Source organism: Chelonia mydas, chromosome 11, assembly GCF_015237465.2.
Source record: "Chelonia mydas isolate rCheMyd1 chromosome 11, rCheMyd1.pri.v2, whole genome shotgun sequence".
In the NCBI taxonomy this organism is placed as follows: Eukaryota; Metazoa; Chordata; order Testudines; family Cheloniidae; genus Chelonia; species Chelonia mydas.
The window spans coordinates 76,384,191-76,400,024 of NC_051251.2; the positions used below are offsets into that span (position 1 = coordinate 76,384,191).

The window sequence follows — 15,834 nt, forward strand, 5'->3', positions numbered from 1 at the left end:
TTGGGGAACACCCTTTCCTGGAGCATGTCATGGATTTTGCTCTCAAGTGTACAATGCAATTATCATAAACTTCAGTTTAATATTTAAAACGATCAAGGTACAGCCCTTAAAATAGGGGACAGGTGGTCACCCGAAATGGGGAGGAGGTTGCTAGTACTATGCCACCCCCCAATCCCCTGCCCTCCCACTCAGGGCTTGGACGTCACAGGGATAGCGCTCCTAGCGCTATGAGCCGCCTGTTCTCGTCCCCCTGCTCCCTCAAGGCCCTGGCTCCCCCACCTTGCTCCAGCTGCCCCCCCCTTCTGGCTGGGGCTAGCCAGCCCATCCCGCACTACCAACCCCCATCAGCCTTGCCTAGGCTGTGAGGGAGCATTGCTGAGGCATGTGCTGGCCAATGCTACCGCTACCGTAGTGGTGCAGACATATCATTAATTTTAAAATGCAGCTGTTCTGTCCCTTTCCCAGCACGTGGTGGGGATGAGATCACCTTCCTTTTGATAGTCACTGTTTTAGGCACCTTGTAACTAGCAACTGAGAATTGTTCTTTAAACAAAGGTTAGAAACGTAAGAGTCCCCACAGAGCTTAGCTGGAAGGCACCACACTCTGTATAGAATATCAGGGTTGGAAGGGACCTCAGGAGGTCATCTAGTCCATGGATTCTCAAACTGGGGGTGAGGACCCCTCAGGGGGTTGCAAGGTTATTACATGGGGGAGGGGAGTCACAAGCTGTCAGTCTCCACCCCAAACCCCGCTTTGCTTCCACCATTTATAATGGTTTTAAATATATTTAAAAGCGCTTTTAATTTATAAGGGGGAGTCGCACTCAGAGGCTTGCTATGTGAAAGGGGTCATCAGTACAAAAGTTTGAGAACCACTAATCTAGTCCAACCCCCTGCTCAAAGCAGGACCAATCCCCAACTAAATCATCCCAGCCAGGGCTTTGTCAAGCCTGACCTTAAAAACCTCTAAGGAAGGAGATTCCACTACCTCCCTAGGTAACGCATTCCAGTGCTTCACCTCCCTCCTAATAAAAAAGTTTTTCCTAATATCCAACCTAAACCTCCCCTACTGCAACTTGAGATAATTACTTCTTGTTCTGTCATCTGGTACCACTGAGAACAGTCTAGATCCATCCTCTTTGGAACCCCCTTTCACGTAGTTGAAAGCAGCTATCAAATCCCCCCTCATTCTTGTCTTCTGCAGACTAAATAATCCCAGTGTCTGTCCTCGGGTGGGATGGGACTTGTGGGGGAGGAGAGTCAGAAGGCATTGAAAACATTATTACAATCTAAAGCAAAGAAAATCTTGCTCCCCCAGCTCATTCTAATTTCAGGCACCCATCTCGCTCTCTCAAAACACACATCAATTACACAGGCTTAGCATTTTGCTATCACTGATATATTTTTTACTGTTGCAGGGGTGGGGTTTTTTGTTTTTGTTTTTTCCAGATCAGGTGTTGCTGTAGTACATAGAGTACAGATCTGGTATCTAGACGACCTCTGTTCTTTTCCCAGCTTTGCCACTCCTCTGCTGTGTGACCTTGGACAAGTCACTTTTCTCTGTCTCTCTTTAACCTCCCACATGTAGTTTAGAATCTTTAGATCCCACTTTTGCCAAGATTTATGCAAGTGTTTAGTTTTTAAAATGTGGCTAATCCCATTGACTTTAATGGGCTATTCACAGCACATAAAATGAAGCATATACATAAATATATGCATGATCAGGGCATTAGGCTGTACTCTTTGTGGCAGCGACTCCCATGGGTTTGTACAGCACCTAGCACAATGGGGTTGTGATTTCTGTTGGGGCCTTTAGGCATTACTCTACTAGGAATAGTAAATAATAAATGTAGACATAACATCCTGTTTTTTAAAAAAAATCAGAATATAAAGATATATACATACAAATTCTAGTCATAACTAATTTTGAGCTCAATTTCATTATGAAATAGCTCAGGGAGAAAATTTACATTTTGATTAAATGAAGCAGGAAGCATATGCATTTGTTTATTTTATTTTAGTCATAGTACTTCTACTATTCGTGCTGCTTCTATTTTATTTTGCTTCCTCATGAAGTGTTATTCCTCTACTGTGTTTTCTGCAGGAAACTGAGGGCTGATGGCTAAGGGCACAGAAATGTGGAGGAGCAATAAGGGTTTCATGATTTGCTTGCATTCATTAATTTAATAAACATTAAAGGAGGTTGAATTCATTGTGTGTACAGAGACAGAGATATCGGTATAGATAGTACTATGACCTAGATTTGGCAAAGCTCTTAGATATATGGGTAATCTAACTGAAGTCAATGGGAACCCTCATATGAGGGTAAAAAGAAAAGGAGTACTTGTGGCACCTTAGAGACTAACCAATTTATTTGAGCATAAGCTTTCGTGAGCTACAGCTCACTTCATCGGATGCAGTAGCTCACGAAAGCTTATGCTCAAATAAATTGGTTAGTCTCTAAGGTGCCACAAGTACTCCTTTTCTTTTTGCGAATACAGACTAACACGGCTTTTACTCTGAAACCTGTCATATGAGGGTAGACAGTTGTGAGTATTGTGCTAGGTAGAACAGCAGAAGCAGGGATGGGAATAAAGCGGTCCTGCTATTCTCTTCATTGTGTTTAGTGTCACCAAATACCCTAGGGTGGGGAGTACTAGCCTAATAATTCAGTAATCTCCTTTCTTTCCTATGTACTGTTTTGATCTACGTCAAAACAAACTGCAAATTGCTAGTGTATTGAATATAGGAAAAGACAGGGACACGCACATAGCACCAAATTCTGCTCTGTTGCACCTCTGTGATTGCCTTGCCATAAGGGATCAGCTGGGTGGATCTGGAAGAATTTTAGGCCATTGTTTCCAGTGGCTAGAATTTATTTAATCAGTGATCTGTGAATGAACCAAGAGAAAACATTGCAGTGCCTGTTGTTTACCCCTCAGAAAAGCGTGGTATGAGGTGTGTATTTATTTTTCTATTCTCTCTTTTGTGAGTTGACATATGAACTATTCAACATCACATATGTGCTTGAGAGTCCAAGCAACCACCTAAACAACTGCCCCATATGACAAGCCACCAGCAAGAAATCCTTAGCTGTAGTAATTAATGCATTTCCTGCAAAGAAAATACAAAATATAACAATTAATTTATAAACAAACAGGTCTCAAGAGGGGTTTTTTGTTTTGGGGGTTTTTTTTGGGGGGGGGGGGTTGCTAATGTAAAATCAACTTCTTTGGCAGTGCCGAGAATGTTATAAGGGTACTTTTGTAACTTTCCTGTGATAGGATGCTGAAGTTCACAGCAAAATCAGCCTACAGTGGAGGGTGCTGGATAGGGTGCTGGACTGGGACTCAGGAGTATGAGAGAATACTGCAGGGGAGGACAAACTTTTTGGTCCGACAGCCACATTGGGGATTAGAAATTGTATGGCAGGCCATGAATGCTAATAAAATTGATGTGGGGGTGCGAGCTCTGGAGTAGGGCTGGAGATGAGAGGTTTGGGGTGCAGGAAGGTGCTTTGGGCTGGGATCGAGGGGTTTAGAGAGCGGGAGGTGGAATCAGGGCTGGGGCTGGGGCATGGGGAGAGGCTCAGAGGTTGCAGGCTCTGAGTGGCACTTACCTCAAGTGGTTCCTGGAAGCGGAAGCAGCAACAGCAGCAGCATGTCCCCTCTCTGGCTCCTATGTGGAGGTGTGGCCAGGAGGCTCTGCATACTGCCCCATCTGCAGGCACCGCCCCTGCAGCTCCCATTGGAGCTTATAGGAACCGGAGCGGGGCCAACCTGGGTGGTGCGCCCCCCAGCCAGGGCGGAGTCGAGCCATGTGGTGCGGCCCCCGGCCCAGCACCCCGGCTGGGGTGGGGACAAGCCATGTGGTGCGGCTCGCAGGCCATAGTTTGCCCACCCCTGGAATACTGATATATCCAGCCAATAGTACATTGATACACAGTCCCTGTGTGCTACAAATGCCCTAAAGATATTGCAATTTGCAAGCAACTGTAGGTTTCCATGGTAGAAGACTTCCACAGCTCTACAGTCCTGTTCATCTACATCCTAACTATGATATGGCATTGGTTAGTTGCAGTCCTTGGGACAAGAGGTTTGCCTCAGCTCCAGGCAGTGATGAGCTGCCAGAAGCTGAAGAACCGGTTCCTTCAGTCACTCCGGGTCTTCGGCGGCACTTTGGCAGCACGTCCTTCAGTCGCTCCAGGTCTTCAGCAGCACTGAAGGACCCGCCGCCGAAGGCCCGGAGCAAGTGAAGGACCCGCCACCGAAGTGTCGCCAAAGGCTTGGAGTGCTGCCGGGTGAGTAAAAATTCACAGGGGAGCCTCCCCAGCTGAGAGCTCAGGTGGGACGGACAGGACAGTCCCACGGGCCGCATGTGGCCCACGAGCCGGAGTTTGCCCACCCCTTTAACTACCGGCTTCAAAATTCTAAACCGGCTTCAAAATTTAACAATCGGTTCACATGAACCAGCTCCAGCTCACCACTGGCTCCAGGTAACCCTAGTGCATGGCTGCAAAACTTTTTGCTCCCAGTTTGAATAGAAAAACCACGTGTGGCTTCAGAATATAGCATACTCAGATACTGCTTCTAGCATGAGATATGTCAGGGTGTGCAGGCACAATTCTATTAAAAATAATGGTGCTCTTTAGCTACAGCTGTGCTTGATCCTCCCCTTGCCATCCTTGGTTTACATCTGTAATTTAAAAAAAAAATCTAGCACTATACGACATCAATAAAGCACTTGTTAAAATTGATAAATAAGTGACGGAGATCTCAAAAAAGTAGTTGTCAATGGGGAATTAAGTCTGTGAGTTTGTCACAGAGGTCACGGAAGTCATGGCTTTCCAGGACCTCTGTGGCTTCTGCAGCAGCTAGCCCGGGGGCTGCTTGAGCAGCTCGGGCAGCCCCCGGGCCAGCCACACCCGCCACTACTGGGGCAGTCTCGGATCACAGTGTGCCCCCCACCCCCAACAGCAGCAGGAGTTTGGGTGTGGGAGGGGGCTCAGGGCTGGGGCACAGGAGGGGTGAGGGCTCTGGGTGGCGCTTACCTGCAGTTCCTGGCCAACGGGAGCTGTAGAGCCAGCACTTGGGGTAGAGGCACCATGCAGAGCTGCCTGGCCACGCCTCCGCGTAGGAGCTGAGGAAGGGGGAATATCACTGCTTCTGGGCAGGGGCAGAGCCAGGTAGGGAGCCTGCCAGCCCCACCATACCCCCGTGGTGCCCTCCAGGGCCATGCCCCACCGCACCCCCAAGATTTAGTCAGGGGTGTATAGTACAAGTCATGGACAGGTCACTGGCCATGAATTTTTGTTTATTGCCTGTGACCTGTCCATTACTTTTACTAAAAATACTTGTGACTAAAATGTAGCCTTAATCATTATCAAATATGGGTGTTTGTAATGCGGTTCTGGAAGAATCCGTTCTAGACCCAATGCTATTTAATATTTTTATCAACGATCTAGAATATAAAAATCACTGCTGATTATGTTATCCACTAATTTTAAGATTGTCTGAGTGGTAAATAAGAACCATTATGCAGAGCAGTTGAGATCATTTGGTAAGCTGAGCTCATTTCAACAAAATGTATTAATGAAGTCAAATACAAGGTCATACATCTAGGAAGAAAGAATATCGTTAAGACTGATATTGGTGTTTATTTTGGTGTCCACATTTTAAAAAGGATGTTGAAAAATTAAAGATGGCACAGAAAATAGCCACAAAAATGATTTGAAACCTGGAAATACTGCCTTACGCTGAGAGACTTTTAGCATTTGGCTGTTTAGCTTATCAAAAAGAAGGTGAGCTGATCATGGTGTATAAGCACCTACTCAGGGAGAGAATACAGATACTAAAGGGCTCTTGAACCTAGCGGAGAAAGGCATAGTGGGTGGAACAGTGGTGGGCAATCTGCTAGCGGGCCGTGAGACAGTTTGTTTTCATTGACTGTCCGCAGACCCAGCTGCCCGCTGCGCCCCTGGCCATGGTTCACCATTGCCAGCCAATGGGAGCTGCGGGAAGTGGCATGGGCTGCAGGGACGTCAGGTTGCCCATCACTGGGCTAGAAACTAAAGCCAGACAAATTCAAATTAGATATAAGGTGCAAATTTTTAACAGAGAGTGATTAATCACTTGCCAAAGCTACCAAGGGAAATAGTGGATTCTCTCTCTTCAAGACTGCAAATCAGAACTGGGTGCCTTTCTGGAAGCTATGCTTTAGCCACCTTATTGGGCTTTATATAGCGGTAAGTGGTTGAAATTCTATGGCCTGTGTTATACAGGAGGTTAGATTAGATGATGTCCCTTCTGGCCTTAAAAAAAAAAAACAACCTATGAATTAAGTTATTCCTGATTTACACTGCTGTAAAAGGAGAATCAAACCCACTGCCACTGAATCATGCAGAGAAAATTGAGACAACAGTTTCATACAATGGTACATCATGGTAGAGACTGCCCTGCCTTGTTAATGGTAGGATGGGCCTCTGAACACCTCCTGTGGGCCTTGACATGTCCTGCTGATGACCTGCTGGGAACCCCTGAACCACCACCAGAATAACTACTGGGGTCTACTGTTGGAGACACTGGGACAGACTCCTGTACACTGCCTGTAGGTCCAGGGACAGACAAGGAACTGCAGGAGTGACCCTTCAACACCCCTTCAACACTCCTTGAGATGCTGGGATGGACCCTTGGAGCAACCTGAGTGAGCCCCTGAACACCTCCTACAGACACTGGGCCAGGCCCTGAATAATCTCGGGTCACCAGAATGAGCCTCTGAACACTCCTTGGGGACCCATGGATTGGGCCCCTGAATGCCATCTGTGGGCCCTGGAATGGGCCCTCAAACATCCCCTGGAGCAGCAGACTTGGTATACACAGCATACATCATCATCCCAACCTCACTTAGACCCTGATCCTGCAACAACTTACGCACATGCTTAACTTTACTTACATGAGGAGGCCCGCCCCTGGGCTGCTCTAACGTATGCCAACAACTATAGGGAGGATCAGTATTAGGGAGATGGGAAGGTGGCTTAAAGCCACCTTCTCCTCCCAAGCTCTGTGTAAGCTTGTCTCTCTCATCACCAGAAGTTGGCCCAATAGAAGATATTGCTTCACCCACCTCGTCTCTCTCATATCATGGGACTGATACAGCTACAACAGCACTGCCATCTTTACTCATGTATGCAGTCTGGTCCCCCGACACTGGCCTCATGTTATGGACAAAACTGGCTGTGGTTTCAGTTTGGCTTTTGTCTCTACTTGATGTGCTGGTAGTTCAGTATACTGTGTGCATGTCATGTAAGCCTGGAGATAAGTTGTTTAGATTGTAGACAGGCACTACAAACTTAGCAACCAGGCTACATGGCCTGTACTCAGAGCTAGTCATAAGAGCATGCTAGCAACGCATAGGGCTGGGCTTAGTGACGCTTTGAAGCAAAGGCTAGCAACGATTAAGAAAGGAGTGACAATTTCAAGCTGAGCAACATTGCAGCAACCATGACCTATCCCCAGCACAAGGGACTGCAATAAGAAATAGCAGAGAAAGGTGTGCTTGGAATATCTGTGTTGCCCTTAGTCATTCATCTGAGTCTGGGAACATTTTTTAAATTTTTTTTAAATATTGTTTTCTATTGTCACCCACTCATATTGAGGAGACTTTTTATGGAATGCTTCTTTGAAGATCCTTGAGGACAAAAAGCACTGAAATTAAAAGCTGTCTCCCCTAGTTTAGCTGTGTAATCTACATCTACCTACCTATTACTCTGAAAATTTGCCACAATGACAGACTCTTCAATGGTAGATCACATGACCCGACTGAAACTCAAACTCCTGGAGAAGGTAAGATAACAATGCAGCATTCATATTTTTGTATCTTTGTAAAACTTCAAATAATTATAACCATGATAATTATAGTTATTAACTCAAAAAATCATGCAAATCACAGGACTTGGTGATGGTGGGGGACTTCGACTACCCAGACATCTTTAGGAAAATACAGCAGGGCACAGATTATCCAACCAGTTCTTAGAATGCCTGGAGCAGCTTTTTATTACAGAAGATGGAGAAAGTGACTAGGGAAAAGGCTTTTCTAGATTTGATTCTGACAAATAAGGAGGAACTAATTGAAAATTTGAAGGTGGAAGTCAATTTGGGTGAAAGTGATCATGAAGTGATAGAGTTCATGATTCTAATGGTAGGAGGGAAAACAGCAGAATAAAGACCATGAACTTCAAGAAGGCAGGCTTTAGCCAAGTCAGAGAATTGTTAGGTTTAAGATCCTATGGGAAGCAAGTCTAGGTGGAAAAAAAAAAAAAACGTTCAGGAGAGTTTGTACTTTTCTAAAGAGACATTATTAAGGGCACAAAAAACGCAAACTATCCCAACATGTAGGAAAGATAAGCTGGGGTGGTCTTTTACCCTACTTCCTAACCACCAGATCTTCAGTGACCTGAAACTCAAAAGAGAGTCATACCAAAGTAGGTCAGCTTACAAAGGATGAACATGGGGGGGAACCAAACACACCATAAGCAAATTAAAAAGACCAAGGCACAAAACAAGATTAAATGAACGAGGGACATAAAGCGTAATAAGAAAATGTTTATAAATTCATTAGAAACAAGAGGAAGACCAAGGACAAGGTAGGATCATTACTCAATGAGGAGGGAAAGACAATAACAGAAAAACACTGCAATGGCCTGAAGTGATAATGCCCTTTTTGTTCCAGTTTTCACAACAACAACAAGCAGTGATTGGACAACTAACAAAGAACATCAGTGTAAATGGGGTAGGATCTGAAAGACCAATGGAAAGAACAATGTAAGAAATACTCAGATAAGTTAGATGTCTTCAGGTTGGCAGGGCTTGAGGAAATACAACCTAGAATACTTAAGGAACGGGCTGAAGAGATTTCTGAGCCATTAGCAATTATCTCTGAGAACTCATGGAGGATAGGAGAGATCCCAGAGGACTGGAAAAAGGTAAATATAGTACCTATCTATAAAAAGGGTAATAAGGATAACCTAGGCAGATTAGACTAGTCAGCTTAATTTCAATAGCCAGAAAGATAATGGAACAAATAGTCAATCAATTTATAAGCACCTAGAAGATAATAAGTAACAGTCAACATGGTGTCACAACCAGGACATAGGCAATCGACTGAGTGGTCCGAGCAGGAATCAGGAGTTAGGCCAAGTCCAATACCAGGAGGTTAGAGTCTGAGACAGGCCAGAAGACAAACCAAGAGTCAGGTGTCAGAAGGCAGGCAGGGTCAGGTTACCAGTTGATCAACAGCAGGCACAAAGAGCAGGAATCACAGGGAAAGCAGTCCGAAGCAGGGAGAACACAGTTGTATGGCCAACTTCCTGTTCCTGGTCTTGGATTAAATATAGGCTGGGGACTAATCAGGATCCGCATGGTTTCACCAATCAGATCTCAGGACTGGGGTCCTCTACTAGAGTTCAGCTGCTATTCATATCACTAGGTGGCAGATTGGGACTGCCTTGCTCTTATGAGCCTTGGGGATCAGGGTTGGAGACCCATGTGGTCCCTAAGATGTGTATTTGTCAAGAAAATTGTGTCAAACTAACCTAATAGCCTCCCTTGACAGGGTAACAAGCCTTATCGATGGGGAAAGCAGTAGATGTGAGTTACTTCTACTTCAGTAAAGCTTTTGATATTGTCTCACATGACCCTCTCGTAAGCCAACTGGGGCAATATAGCCTTAGACAATCCTACTATAACATGGATGTGCAACTTGTCGGAAAACAGTGCTCAGAGAATAGTTATCAATGGCGCACAGTCAAGCTGGAAGGGAGTATCTAGTGAGATCCCACAGATAGCTGTTCTACATCTGGTTCTATCCAATACCTTCATAAATGATTTGAATAATAGGATAGACAGTAGAGTTATAAAGTTTGCAGACGACACCAAGCTGGGAGGAGTTGCAAGCACTTTGGAGGACAAGATTAGAATTCAAAATTATCTTGACAAACTGAAGAAATTATCTGAAATAAATAGGATGAAGTTCAATAAGGACAAATGCAAAGTATTACACTTTGGAAGGAATAATCAATTGCACAAATACAAAATGAGAAATGGGTGTTTAGGAAGGAGTACTGCAGAAAAGGATCTCGGGGTTATAGTGGATCACAAACTAAATATGAGTCAACAATGTAATATTGTTGCAAGAAAATTGAACATCATTCTGGAATATACTAGCAGGAGTGTTGTAAGCAAGACATAAGAAGTAAATCTTCCACTCTACTCAACACCAACAAGGCATCAACTGGAGTACTGTTATCTCAAGTGCCTATATACAAATGCACAAAGCAGGTTATCTCAAGTGCCTATATACAAATGCACAAAGCCTTGGAAACAAGCAGGGTGAACTGGAGGTCCTAGTGATGTCAAGGAATTATGACGTGATTGGAATAACAGAGACTTGGTAGGATAACTCACATGACTGGAGTACTGTCATGGATGGTTATAAACTGTTCAGGAAGGACAGGCAGGGCAGAAAAGGTGGGAGAGTAGCACTGTATGTAAGGGAGCAGTATGACTGCTCAGAGCTCCGGTATGAAACTGCAGAAAAACCTGAGTGTATCTGGATTAAGTTTAGAAGTGTGAGCAACAAGAGTGATGTAGTGGGGGATGAGGTGGATGAGGCTTTCTTCCGGCAACTCGCAGAAGCTACTAGATCGCACGCCCTGGTTCTCATGGGCGACTTTAATCATCCTGATATCTGCTGGGAGAGCACTACAGCGGTGCATAGACAATCCAGGAAGTTTTTGGAAAATGTAGGGGACAATTTCCTGGTGCAAGTGCTGGAGGAGCCAACTAGGGGGGGAGCTTTTCTTGACCTGCTGCTCACAAACCGGGAAGAATTAGTAGGGGAAGCAAAAGTGGATGGGAATCTGGGAGGCAGTGACCATGAGTTGGTCGAGTTCAGGATCCTGACACAGGGAAGAAAGGTAAGTAGCAGAATACAGACCGTGGACTTCAGGAAAGCAGACTTCGACTCCCTCAGGGAACTGATGGGTAGGATCCCCTGGGGGAATAACATGAGGGGGGAAGGAGTCCAGGAGAGCTGGCTGTATTTCAAGGAATCCCTATTGAGGTTACAGGGACAAACCATCCCGATGTGTCGAAAGAATAATAAATATGGCAGGAGACCAGCTTGGCTTAACGGTGAAATCCTTGTGGATCTTAAACATAAAAAAGAAGCTTACAAGAAGTGGAAGATTGGACAGATGAGCAGGGAAGAGTATAAAAATATTGCTCGGGCATGTAGGAATGAAATCAGGAGGGCCAAATCACACCTGGAGCTGCAGCTAGCAAGAGATGTTAAGAGTAACAAGAACGGTTTCTTCAGGTATGTTGGCAACAAGAAGAAAGCCAAGGAAAATGTGGGCCCCTTACTGAATGAGGGAGGCAACCTAGTGACAGAGGATGTGGAAAAAGCTAATGTACTCAATGCTTTCTTTGCCTCTGTCTTCACGAACAAGGTCAGCTCCCAGACTGCTGCGCTGGGCAACACAGCATGGGGAGTAGGTGGCCAGCCCTCTGTGAAGAAAGAGGTGGTTAGGGACTATTTAGAAAAGCTGGACGTGCACAAGTCCATGGGGCCGGATGCGTTGCATCCGAGAGTGCTAAAGGAATTGGCGGCTGTGATTGCAGAGTCCATTGGCCATTATCTTTGAAAACTCGTGGCGAACGGGGGAAGTCCCGGATGACTGGAAAAAGGCTAATGTAGTGCCAATCTTTAAAAAAGGGAAGAAGGAGGATCCTGGGAACTACAGGCCAGTCAGCCTCACCTCAGTCCCCGGAAAAATCATGGAGCAGGTCCTCAAGGAATCTATCCTGAAGCACTTCCACGAGAGGAAAGTGATCAGGAACAGTCAGCATGGATTCACCAAGGGAAGGTCATGCCTGACTAATCTAATCACCTTCTATGATGAGATTACTGGTTCTGTGGATGAAGGGAAAGCAGTGGATGTATTGTTTCTTGACTTTAGCAAAGCTTTCGACACGGTCTCCCACAGTATTCTTGTCAGCAAGTTAAAGAAGTATGGGCTGGATGAATGCACTAAAGGTGGGTAGAAAGTTGGCTAGATTGTTGGGCTCAACGGGTAGTGATCAATGGCTCCATGTCTAGTTGGCAGCCAGTATCAAGTGGAGTGGCCCAGGGGTCGGTCCTGGGGCCGGTTTTGTTCAATATCTTCATAAATGATCTGGAGGATGGTGTGGATTGCACTCTCAGCAAATTTGCGGATGATACTAAACTAGGAGGAGTGGTAGATACGGTGGCAGGTAGGGATAGGATACAGAGGGACCTAGACAAATTGGAGAATTGGGCCAAAAGAAATCCGATGAGGTTCAACAAGGATAAGTGCAGGGTCCTGCACTTAGGATGGAAGAATCCAATGCACCGCTACAGACTAGGGACCGAATGGCTAGGCAGCAGTTCTGCAGAGAAGGACCTAGGGGTGACAGTGGACGAGAAGCTGGATATGAGTCAACAGCGTGCCCTTGTTGCCAAGAAGGCCAATGGCATTTTGGGATGTATAAGTAGGGGCATAGCCAGCAGATCGAGGGACGTGATCATTCCCCTTTATTCGACATTGGTGAGGCCTCATCTGGAGTACTGTGTCCAGTTTTGGACCCCCCCCCCCACAAGAAGGATGTGGATAAATTGGAGAGAGTCCAGCGAAGGGCAACAAAAATGATTAGGGGTCTGGAACACATGACTTGAGAGGCTGAGGGAACTGGGATTGTTTAGTCTGCAGAAGAGAATAATGAGGGCGTATTTGATAGCTGCTTTCAACTACCTGAGAGGTGGTTCCAAAGAGGATGGTTCTAGACTATTCTCAGTGGTAGAAGATGACAGGACAAGGAGTAATGGTCTCAAGTTGCAGTGGGGGAGGTTTAGGTTGGATATTAGGAAAAACTTTTTCACTAGGAGGGTGGTGAAACATTGGAATGCGTTACCTAGGGAGGTAGTAGAATCTCCTTCCTTAGAAGTTTTTAAGGTCAGGCTTGACAAAGCTCTGGCTGGGATGATTTAATTGGGGATTGGTCCTGCTTTGAGCAGGGGATTGGACTAGATGACTTCCTGAGGTCCCTTCCAACCCTGATATGCTATGATTCTATGATTCTATAATCAGTTCTGGGCACCACACATTGGGAAAGATGTGGAGAAATTGGAGAAAATCCAGAAGAGAGCAACAAAAATGATTAAAGTTCTAGAAAACATGAATTATGAGGAAAGATTTTAAAAAATGGGTTGTTTACTCTGGAGAAAAGACAACTGAAAGGGGACATGATAACAGTCTTCAAGTATGTACAAGGTTGTTTTAAAGAGGAGGGTGATAAATTGTTCTTTTTATCCACTGAGGGCAGGACAAGAAGTGATGAGTTTAAACTGCAGCAAGGGAGATATAGATTAGACATTAGGAATAACTCTTCACTGGAAGGATAGTTAAGCATTGGAACAAATTTCGTAGGGAGTTTGTGGAATCTCCATCATTGGAGATTAAGAACAACTCGAGAAATATCTGTCAGGGATGGTCTAGATAATACTTAGTCCTGCCTCAGTGTAGGGGACTGGACTAGATGACCTACTGACGTCCCTTCCAGTCCTACATTTCTATGATTCTGTGACTGTACTTCACCCAGAATACAAGAAGGGTTCCTCATCCAACTCACTATCTTTTTCCTATAGTGAGAAGCCGAACAGTGTGCAGCATTAGAGTGTCATAATTATAATAATTTTCAGAGAATAAAATATATAATATCAATGCTATATAAACCTTAAAACAAATTAAAGTGGGAAAATAATGATAGAGTGATTACCATCCCATAATGTCAGACTAATAGTTGGTTAACTAAACAAGCTTAAGTTGCCTATGGAATAAAAATTTCAATGTCAATCATCGGGGTGCTTGTATTCCCTGGAAATGCTCCCTTGGAAAGCATACACGTTTTTTGATGAGATGCAGGTCTTGATCAGTTTTGGTTTAATTTTTCTGTTGCACCTCACAGATCCAGGGCCTTTGCTTCTTCTGCCTTAGGCAAAGGAGATTCAACAAAGACCTAGGTATTGTCCTAGGTCTAGGTGGGGGTTTTAGACTTTTTTTTTTTTAAACTGTGATTATATTTTACCTCAAGATATGCCAGGGGGAAAGTACCTGCACTTTTAATCATTCCAAGCTGCCCCCATGTTTGTGTATTAAAGGGGTACTTGTTTTACCTGTGCACTCTCTTGCTTTTTGTAATCTTTAAAAATGGCATCAATCATTTTTTTTCTTTATGAGGGGTGGGTGTGTGTACATGCCGACGTTCTTCTTGTTTTTTAGCCTAGGGGTATAAAGGAGGGTCAAGTTTTCCCTTCCCTGTGTATGCTGGAGGACACTCAGGAGGACTGGAGAGCTCACCTCAGGCCCCAACTAAAGGGAAAGGGGTAGGGTGACCATATGTCCTGTTTTGGCCAGGACAGTCCCTATTTTAAACCCTGTCCTGGCCGTCCCGACTTTTTTTTTCTTTTTCTTCTTCTTTTCCAAAAGGAGGCATTTGTCCCATTTGCTCTTGCTGACTTCATCAGTTTGCTCTTGCCAACAGGACAAATGCCCACTTTTGCCAAAAAAAGGGGGGTGCGGTGCAAAGGGGGCAAGCAGAGATGCCAGCTCCCCACAGGTTGGGTGTTCCAGCTTTGTGGGGGGCAGGGTTCCAGCAACAGACTAGAGCCTCCTGAGGGGGCCTCACAGGGTTCCAGCAACGGGCAACAGCCTCACGCAGGGGGCTCGAGCGAGCAGCTTCTTTAGGAGATAGGACAGAGGCTTTCTTGTATGTTATATTAACCCCTTGGGGCTGTTGGCAGCAGGTACACGTTCAAACTATCTTCAAAGTACCCTAACTTGTCACTATGGGACTGCTGCATACCAGGCAAATCACCAAGGCAACCCCCACCCCCAAACCTCCAACCCTAGCCCGGGAGTTCCCAGCCACAGCCAAGGATGTGGACCGGTAGCTCTGTATGGGATTCCTTTTTCTGTTGCAGATGCACAATAAGGCCTTGTCTACACTATGAAATTAGGTCAAATTTATAGAAGTCGGTTTTGTAGAAAGCGTTTTTATACAGTCGATTGTGTGTTCTCCCACACAAATGCTCTAAGTGCATGTAGTCGGTGGAGTGTGTCCACAGTACCCAGGCAACCATCAACTTCCTGAGTGTTGCACTATGGGTAGCTATCCCACAGTTCCTGCAGTCTCCGCCGCCCATTTGAATTCTGTGTAGAAATCCCAGTGCCTGATGGGGCTAAAACATTATCGCAGGTGGTTCTGGGTACATATCGTCAGGCCCCCCTTCCCTCCGTGAAAGCAAGGGCAGACAATTGTTTTGCGCCTTTTTTCTTGAGTTACCTATGCAGACGCCATACCATGGCAAGCATGGAGCCCGCTCAGCTCACCGTCAACGTAGGTCTCCTGGGCGCTGGCAGACGTGGTACTGCATTGCTACACAGCAGCAGTTTATTGCCTTTTGGCAGCAGACAGTGCAGTATGACTGGTAGCCGTCGTCGACGTAGTCCTGGGTGCTCTTTTAACCGACCTCGATGAGGTCAGGGGCGCCTGGGCAAACATGGGAGTGACTCAGCCAGGTCATTTCCCTTTTAAGTTTCGTCTCATGGAGATTCAGACCTACCGGCAGTGCTCTGTCTTTTAATCTGCAGCCAGCAGAAGACGATGGCAGGCAGTCATACTGCACCATCTTCTGCCGAGCACCCAGGAAATGACGATGGCTAGCGATCGTACTGCACAGTCTGCTGCCATCAAGATG

At 45.5% G+C, this 15,834-nt stretch overlaps 1 protein-coding gene across 2 annotated transcripts in view; it reads left to right on the forward strand.

The window, feature by feature from the left end:
- The first annotated feature begins 7,667 nt into the window (after positions 1-7,667).
- The window catches only part of C11H21orf58 (chromosome 11 C21orf58 homolog), a 41,303-nt gene continuing 33,136 nt past the window's right edge, over positions 7,668-15,834 (forward strand). For both annotated transcript variants that reach the window (XM_043525815.1, XM_043525816.1), the window contains exon 1: positions 7,668-7,841. In XM_043525815.1, coding sequence (XP_043381750.1) covers positions 7,782-7,841 — 60 coding nt within the window. In that variant the 5' untranslated portion in view covers positions 7,668-7,781. The remainder of the gene's footprint in view (positions 7,842-15,834) is intronic.